At 47.2% G+C, this 8,963-nt stretch overlaps 1 protein-coding gene across 1 annotated transcript; it reads left to right on the top strand.

Annotated features, from left to right (window-relative positions):
* The first annotated feature begins 806 nt into the window (after window positions 1-806).
* ARC (activity regulated cytoskeleton associated protein) lies at window positions 807-7,038 on the top strand. Its single transcript, XM_074577968.1, has 3 exons — window positions 807-4,084; window positions 4,668-4,846; window positions 5,255-7,038. Exon 1 carries the CDS (start codon window positions 1,329-1,331, stop codon window positions 2,544-2,546), a length of 1,218 nt encoding a protein of 405 aa, XP_074434069.1. The 5' UTR covers window positions 807-1,328; the 3' UTR covers window positions 2,547-4,084; window positions 4,668-4,846; window positions 5,255-7,038.
* Window positions 7,039-8,963: the final 1,925 nt, after the last annotated feature.

The raw sequence follows: 8,963 nt of genomic DNA, 5'->3' as shown, positions 1-8,963 counted from the left end.
GAACAAATGTAGCTTCATCTGCGCTTGTGGGTTGGCTAACTGATTAAGCATCTGATTCAAGCTAAGTACGGAACAGGCTTTTGATGGGCGGATTTAATTTGGTGTAAAAACCAGGATGCTGTCCCCCCCCCTTACCGAATATTCCCAAGATAGCGGTTGGTCTGGTGCAATTAAGCAGTGGGGATGACTCCCACCTACCAATGCTTTACAAAGTCCAGAGTGCTCCAGTGTGCACTGAATTGGTTCCTTTTAGTGTTTCCCCCTCTCTTTCCCCCCTCCTCTTTTCTTTTTTTCTCTCTCTTTTATTTCTTCCCCCCCCTGCTGCTTTACCACCATTTCCAAAGCATTTGCATTCGGAGTGAGCACACTGTGTGTGTGTGTATATGCACGCATGGGAGGGTGTGCGGGGGCCCGTGGGTGTCTGTCTTGGTGTGACACACTGAATTCCTCCTCATCTCCCCCTCTGCGAGTCCTGCCAGGGGAAGCATGCTAATGATGACCTTGCTGAGTAAATAGTTGTGGAATGAATAAGTGTTTTTCCTGCAATCTGAAAGGCGGAAGGTGCGATTACTCATCCATCTATCCAACTGTCTCCAGCACCTTTCAAGTGCTTCTCGCGTCGAGTCTGGGGGCGTGCGCGAGGGGGTGGGAAGCGAGGGGAGGCTGCCAAGATCTGGGTTGCCACAGACACCGGCCTCGCTTTTCCTCCAATGAACGCTGTGCTGAGAGTGTGAGAGGAGGCAGGGCACCACCCACATGTTGAGCTGTGTGGGGTATAAGTAGATGGAAGAGCCTGGACTAGTGGCAGTTCAGACAGGGAAGAGAAGCAGCTCTTTGCATCTCTAGTGAAAGCGCTTTTGACTCGCCAACTTTACCGGAGGAGAAATCACCGGGATTTTTGCAGCAGCTTCCAGCTTCTGTGTACATCTCTGTGTGTTTTTCGGCTCTCTGCTGTTCAAGATTCTCAGCTTCGGATGAGCAGGTAGCAGGCAAGTGTGTGGGGCTGGACATCTTAGACAACTCCTCTCCTTGTTCCTGGAGGATCTTGGCTCTCTCTGGGACACCTAGAACACGTGAGATCGGCATTTCCAGTTGGGCACCGGGAGAAATTTGCCTACAACTCTCTCTGGGATCCACGGGGACCGAACAGCTCGCTCTGCGGTGATATCTGATTTGGTTGTGTTTGTGTTGAAAAGTCCTTTGAGGGGGGTTTAGAAGTCTCTGTGTGTCTTTTGGGAAGTGTTGTGGTGGGGTTTTTGAGAGCAAGCTCTAGTGCCAGGGCTTACAACCCAGTTCTGTCTTTGTTTGACACTCGCGCGGTTGGAGCCATGCAGCTGGATAATGTCACCAATGCAGGCATCCACTCCTTCCAGGGGCACCGTGGAGTTGCCAATAAGCCCAATGTGATCTTGCAGATAGGGAAATGCAGGGCAGAAATGTTGGAGCATGTCAGGAGGACCCACCGGCACCTCCTGTCTGAGGTCTCCAAGCAGGTGGAGCGCGAACTGAAAGGCTTGCAGAAATCAGTGGGGAAGTTAGAGAATAACTTAGAGGACCATGTCCCAACTGATAACCAAAGATGGAAGAAGTCCATCAAGGCCTGCCTGGCCAGGTGCCAGGAAACCATTGCCCATTTGGAGAGGTGGGTCAAGAGAGAGATGAATGTTTGGAAGGAAGTTTTTTTCCGACTGGAGAAGTGGGCGGACCGTCTGGAGTCCATGGGAGGCAAATATTGCCCTGGGGACCATGGCAAACAGACTGTGTCCGTTGGGGTGGGAGGTCCGGAGATAAGGCCCAGTGAGGGTGAGATTTATGACTATGCCCTTGATATGAGCCAAATGTATGCACTGACCCCTCCTCCTGGGGAGGTGCCCAGCATCCCCCAGGCCCATGATTCCTACCAGTGGATCTCTGTTTCAGAGGATGCTCCAGCCTCTCCGGTGGAGACTCAGGTCTTTGAGGATCCCCGGGAGTTCTTGAGCCACTTGGAAGAATACTTAAAGCAGGTGGGTGGAACAGAGGAGTACTGGCTGTCTCAAATCCAAAACCACATGAACGGGCCAGCTAAAAAGTGGTGGGAGTACAAGCAGGACTCTGTCAAGAACTGGGTCGAGTTCAAGAAGGAGTTCCTTCAGTATAGCGAGGGGACTCTGACTAGGGATGCTATCAAAAGGGAGCTGGATTTGCCTCAGAAAGAGGGAGAGCCCCTGGACCAGTTCCTTTGGCGCAAGAGAGACTTGTACCAGACCCTCTATGTTGATGCAGATGAGGAGGAAATTATCCAGTATGTGGTAGGCACCCTGCAGCCCAAACTGAAGCGCTTCTTGAGTTACCCCTTGCCCAAGACCTTAGAGCAGCTGATCCAAAGAGGGAAGGAAGTGCAAGGCAACATGGACCACTCTGAGGAGCCCAGTCCACAGAGGACCCCTGAGGTTCAATCAGGAGATTCTGTGGAGACCGTGCCTCCCTCAACTACTGCTAGTCCTGTGCCAAGCAATGGGACTCAACCTGAGCAGCCCCCTAGCCCACCAGCTACTGTCATATGAGCTAGTCCAAGGGAGGCAGCAGTCTGGGTTACATGAAAGAGAGAAGGGGGCGTATTTAGGAAGCTTCTCCTTGGAGAGAGGTTCCAGTTGAGACAAGACATGAAGTGCTCAGTCCAATAGCCCATAGCAGAGGAATTACCTTTGCTTGTGGGGGGAGGGAGGCGATAGGGGAGAGGCACCTTAGGATGTGGTTGCCCACCTCACCTGAGCCATGCAATACGGTGGTGCTGAAGATACTGTTTGCACCACTGTGGGGAACGGACAATTTTATGAGATCCCTGACAAGAAACTAGAGACAATTCCCAACTTCAGAAGCAGCCGCTTACACTGGCAGCTTTCAAGGACTTCATAGGAGTGCAGCAATTGGCTGAGGGTTCCTACCCATCTGGATCTCTCCTTCTCTCCTCCCTCTGCTGAAGAGGTGTCCCTGTCCTGAGGAGACATCTTTCTTTTGACCCTTGTCCATTTATGATTTACCACTGGGCTTCTGTTCACTTGGCAATCTCCTGTTCTTACTTGCTCCAAAGGATTAAATATTTTTTTTAAATGTTTTTTAGAAGAGTTCAGAAACTGAAAACCTTAAAAATCTGGATTATTTTTAGTGTTTTTTGTTTCACTGCACCTAATACCTGCTTTAATGTTTTTCCTCTCAAGAGGCTCTTACTAGTTTACTGTAATCAAGGCCACTGCAGTGCAGAGGCAAATTTCACCCTTTCTCTGCACATTATACTGTGCATTCAGCAGGAAACAAGAGTTTCAAATTAAATTCTGAGCTTACTTATTGAAGGGCCAGTCTGCTTCCTTTCAGAGAAGAGAGGGTGTAAACGTGGAGAGAGGAGGCACCAGAGCTATTTTATTTTGAGAGGGTGGGGGGAAGGTAAGGGAAATAAATCCTTATACTTTGAATGAAGCAAACAAACACATCCTAAATCCAGAGCAAAATATCCCCAGAGAAGCAAATTGTGTCCATGCTGATGTGTGGAGACAAAAGAAGCTTTTGCCATGTAAAAGCAAAAAGAAGTGAAGAGAGGAGCTGTGTGTGTCCCAGCACAGTGTTAGCCTGTGCACCACAGCAAAGAGTTTCTACTCACACAGACAGATTCAAAATGCTCTTGGAAAGCCTGGCACCTCTGACCTGGAGCACCTGAGGACAGAGTGTTGTCTATTCACAAAGAAATTTCTACAACATTTCCTTGCCATGGATGGAGACGGACTTGGACTTTGACGTTTTCCATTTTGAGACAGTAATGCTCAGCATTCACCTTGCTTTGGCTAACACCTGATGATAGGACTTTGAGATGAAACTGCTGTAACACATATTCAGGAAGTTTGGCTCTTCAAAGCTTCTTGAGGCTTGACACATCTTGAGCATCATCTGCATTCACCACCAGACCAAATAAGCAACAGCTCTGCAAGAGATGTGGCAGGGATGCAGCAACAGGAATGCCCCTGAGATGCTCCTTGCACTACTTCAGCAGTGACATGTGGCACCGGTGGCTCAGAAGACCTTTGGCGTGCCTCCTTCCAAGAGGATGAAGGTAAGGCAACTCTCTGACATTCTCTTCTGTGCACTCCTCAGACCTAAATTAGCCATCGCCTGCCCAGTAGGAAACTTGCAGTGGGATTAAAAAAAAAATAAAAATGAAATGGGATGTGAAGGATTGTAAGTGACAGATTAGGGTTGGGAGAAAGGGGAAGGGAGACACATCCAAAGGGAAATAAAGGACAGTGTGTGGGAAAAGATGCCAAACAGGACAATACCTTGCATTTGCTGATTAATATGGGGAGAAAATTGAAAACTTCTTCATCAGTCCAGCACAAGGACCTGCCACATGAAACCCTGTGCTTGAGTCCCCAGCTGTGGCAATACATCACAGGTCCATGCGCAGCCCAAAGGAGACGCATGTCTGCTCTGCACCCTTGGTAGAAGTGAGTCGGCCTCAGGAACAGTGGGGGCTCTCCTCTCACTTGTTTAGAGTGAGTTAGTTTGGCAATGGCTATGTCTGCAGAGAGAAGGGAGCATTTCTCACTAATGACCTGGGATGAGTGGTGGGGGAGTGGGTGTCATTGCTGAGGATGAGCTGGCCGTGCATTACAAGCATTATCTTCTCTTTGTTACAGTGACTCACTCAGATCCTCCTCTGAGAAGGAATCACTTCACAGTTCTCAGGATTTGGAAGGAAAGCCAAAGAGAAAAAGCTTCAAAACCAAGGATTTAGCCTCAGACCTGCTCTCAGGATCCCCAGCCACCAACTGCTGGATCCACTGTCCACTGTCCGCTGAAGGAAAGACTGACACAGGTAATTACCTCTCATCTTATCCTTATGGGCCTTTCTTAGCCTTCCCAGTGCCCTGACTCAAGATATTGAATAGCCCAGGTGGAAATATCTGTGCTGGTCTTGAGACTTCAGCCCCAATGGTTACAAGAGGCTGGCACCACCAGATAGGTGGGATTTCAGCTTCTTGATGTACAACCCAAGTACCAGCCCCAATAAATAATGCTCTGGGGACAGTGCACATCATGCCTTTCCTTCTGCTGGACCATTGACAAATGCTTAGACACCAATATCCCAATATCTAGTGGGACCTCCAGGCTGTAGACACCTGGTTGGCACAGCTGAATTTAACCCCATCTCCTGAGAAATCCTCTGTACCCTGCACTTTAGATATCTAACCAGAGCTGCTGCACTTTTCGTTTTCTTTTACAGAGATCCCTGTTGCTGTTGCTGAGTTACCTTCTCTGTGTCCAAGAGTTCTGCTTTCCCAGGGGAGAAGAGAGTGCTGCAGGAAGACAGAGGGTAAATCATGCACCAAAGAGCCTCCCATGCAGTGCAATGTCGTGTTCAAGGTGCTGAGAGCCAGAATGAAACGGAGAAGCCACTTCCAACAGGACGAAGTCTGAGCTGGTCCAGGTATTCCAAGCACAGAAGAAAGCGTTGAGAATGAAAAGAGAAACCAAGAGACAGAACAGAAGAACCAAGTGTGAGCTTTGGGGACAGCAAGGATGCTGGGCTTGTACTGACTGTCTGTTGAGATGATACTATACCTCTGCAATTCGGGGCCACTGGGACTCACCTAAAGAAATCTTCACTAGATTAACAGTTTAAAAAACTTTCCTCATTAACTTTGCCAAATGACTGACCCTACCTAGGCTACGAACCCTCCATGCTGTTAATGCTGTAACTCATTTTTCCTGAGTTGAGGGTAGCTTCATTTCATGCGGGTATCAGTTTTCAAACCTCAAAAGGCTCTGGGGGTTTGGAGAAGCATCCTGTGGTCCAGATGCTTGTCTGAACTGCTTGAGCCTGCACAACCGGGCCAGTTGTCTTGCCAGAAAGGAGAGTCTTGTGAGGCAGTAGGTGCTTCCTGGATCTTCATGGGCCAGAGTTACTGCAAGAACTTGAGTTCTTGTGTTGGCTTTGGTGTGACTGTTTCCATCCAGACCCAGGTAGCACAAAAAGTGCAAAAGACAAGCTCAAGTGAGTTGAACAAGACAGTTATGGTTCACATCTCCGCTGAAGAGCTCCAGTTGGTTCCTCTCTCTTCCAGAGCCAACTGTCCCGGGTATGAATGTGTGTGTGTCAGTGCGGGTGTATGTGTGTTGAGCAACCAAATCCACTTAACCAAATTCTGTGGTGTTTTGTTGCGTTTGAACTAAGCCAATGGGACATAACGTACATTCCAACAATGCTCAGCCAAAATGTCCAGGACTGGAAAATTATGAAAACCATGTAAAGGCAGATTTCACAGGCATCATCTCAAGGTCAAAATGATGTTTGATTTTGAGGTGCTTAATTTCCACAATCCCTTTCAAGGGATCTGACTGCCTCAATAGGCATTTTATTTTTCCATAGATTTTCCTGTCTTTTGAATGAATTAGCCAATCTGTGCTACTTGAACATTTGGTCCTGAGGTTTATACATTTTCAGCTGACTTTTTGGATTGTGCGGAACTGAATCTCCTGGACTGATTTTATTTCAATTATTGCTCCTAGCGGATTGGAGCTTTACTTGTAGCACCCTGGTTTATATCACCAGCCTCTCCAGGAAGGACTGGTAATTTATTTTCCTGGGGCAGAGTCAAGTGAATGAAGAAGTGTGTATGTGTTGTGTCTATGAAACTTTAGCGAATTTCAACCACTGGATATTTTTTTTTTCCTTAGGAAATTTTACATTTGACTCTGACAAAACTACTTCAGAGTTTTTATTTTTACTAGAGATATTATAAATTCAAAAAACCTTGTACAAAAGGCAAACACATTGAATCACTACAGGTTATAGAGGCTGAAGCCAAAAGGTCTTTGTAAGCCGACATCACTTGCTCTAGATCTGACTGTATCAGGCAGTTTATTCCTCATGTGTCATGTTGGAGTTACAAGATCACACCAAGCCACTAGAACCTGTCAATAAAATAGTGCTACACTCTATTTGCTATTGTAGCAAAGCCTTTTGTAGATTTATACAATAAAACTTTGAAATATCTGCTTCAATTACTTTGTGCCTGCCTTTCTGGTCTTTTTTCCTTGGTTCATGGGAGACTCAAGTATCTATTGCCCTCTGAAGATTTGGTCTTGTCAGGCATTTGGGCTTATGAAACCTTCGTTCTTGGCAAAAGCACATGGTTGACATAAAAATGAAATATGCTGGGCCTTTGAAGAAGAGGGCTTGGATCTAGAAAATATGGAGGTGGTTTAAGGGGGTTGTTTAGCATCTCAGATTGAGTCAAATATAACCCATGAGGCTGGGAGAAAGAGTCCCTTCTGGGACTATGGATTTTTCAAGGCTCTTGTTGGATACAGTTAAAAGAAAGTCTAATGAAACAGCGGGCAATCACATTCCCGCCCATGCTGGAGAGGTAATAGGCCTGGAAGAGCTAAGGCAAATCAGGGCAAAGAAAGGTAAAGGTAAAGAAATAGCTAAGCCTGAATAAGCTCTACTGGATATCGAAAAAGACTTCAGCGGTCAGAAGAGCCAGCACTCAGCAGCACAGAGACCCAGGAGCTACTATCAGGCTGGTACTTTGCTACTCGATCCATTCCCCTACAGCAGGGTAGTTCTCCATTCCTTGGGTTTGTTACCTATAGAACACCTCTGTGTCATTGGGCGTGGAGGAAGGGACCATAGCAGCAGAGTAGCTCAGAGTGTTTTAAATTGAAATGAGGATTTTTGCAATAGGCTGGGCTCAAAGTTCTGGCCCCAAAGACCTTCAGTCCATCAGAGTAGAGGACTCGACTCTGCCTCTGCAAATCCCTCTTCTTCTGGAAAGGTTTTGCACTCAGATGGATTTAGCCCCCCATTCCCTGCTCCGTCCCTGGTCTCTCTCCAATGAGAAACTTGTTAGGACTAACAGTCCAGGGAGTGATGGAACTGGTAATGTGCACTTGTGCTAGTCATCTGGAGAAACAGACAGACTCATTCCTTTCACAATAGGCACTAAACGTTCATTGCCAAAGGCAGCTCCCAAATATCCCTTTTTGGGCTCAGGTTGGAAAGGCAGACCATGGTGTGATGGCCAAAGACACCTAATGTACAGCTGCTAACCCTTGTGTCTTCATCTCTTTACAGTTCATTCAACCACAAACTCTCATCAAGAGTAATAAAGAAAGCTTGAAGATGCAATTTGTGTCCACAGCTGAACTCTGCCTTTGTACCCTCAACTACTGTCATCAGTAAAGAGGTTAAAAACATGCATTGAGGGGACACCCCAGCAAAAGCGGTACAGCCACTGTCAATCCATCCTGGGACAGTCTAGGAGAAACTGTGCAGGAAGGCAGGGTTAGACTTTGCATGGTCTATGGACATGGCCAAAGGGCTGGGTCTCCTGCAAGGACCAACCCAGTGTCTTGCAGAGAGAAAAGCCAAGAGCTACTCATCTGGAGGTGCTGAGCTCTTCCAGCAGAGGGGGGCAGAACTCCACTGTACACTGTGGAAATTAAAATTAAAATATGCTATAAAAAGAAAAATCTGTCCTCGTCATCATCCTTCCCCACACAGCCCACTCCCACACCTTCAGCAATACAAGATCAGTTGCTTCAGTGGAGGAGGTCTGAGGGCAAGGAGAGAGGGGGCAATGAAGGGTCAATGGGACGAAATGACAAGGACTGATGGACAAGTTATGGTGGGAGATGGACAGGATGGGGATTCCCTGCTGAGAAAGGTGTGAAAGGTGGATGAGACATGGAAACGCCTGACTGTGCTGGATAAGCTCGGAAGGTTTCCAATTTTGTTCCAGAGCCTTCCGGATTTGAATCTAATAATTGTTATTTACTTTCTTTCTGACAGTTCCAGAAGAAAATCCCTAAACAGTCACTGGGTCTCCACCTTCACTTAACGAAGAAATGCCTTATTACTGCTCCTGGCTCTATCTGTAGGGAGTCACCTGGGATAGGTATAGCCCAGCAATGGATTAACCACATCA

The sequence above is a fragment of the Larus michahellis genome, chromosome 2, assembly GCF_964199755.1.
Source record: "Larus michahellis chromosome 2, bLarMic1.1, whole genome shotgun sequence".
In the NCBI taxonomy this organism is placed as follows: domain Eukaryota; kingdom Metazoa; phylum Chordata; class Aves; order Charadriiformes; family Laridae; genus Larus; species Larus michahellis.
This window is presented reverse-complemented; position numbering and strand designations above follow the sequence as displayed.

Bases quoted from the DNA above. Each gene is read 5' to 3' on its own strand.
- ARC (XM_074577968.1), top strand. From the start codon at position 1,329: ATGCAGCTGGATAATGTCACCAATGCAGGCATCCACTCCTTCCAGGGG.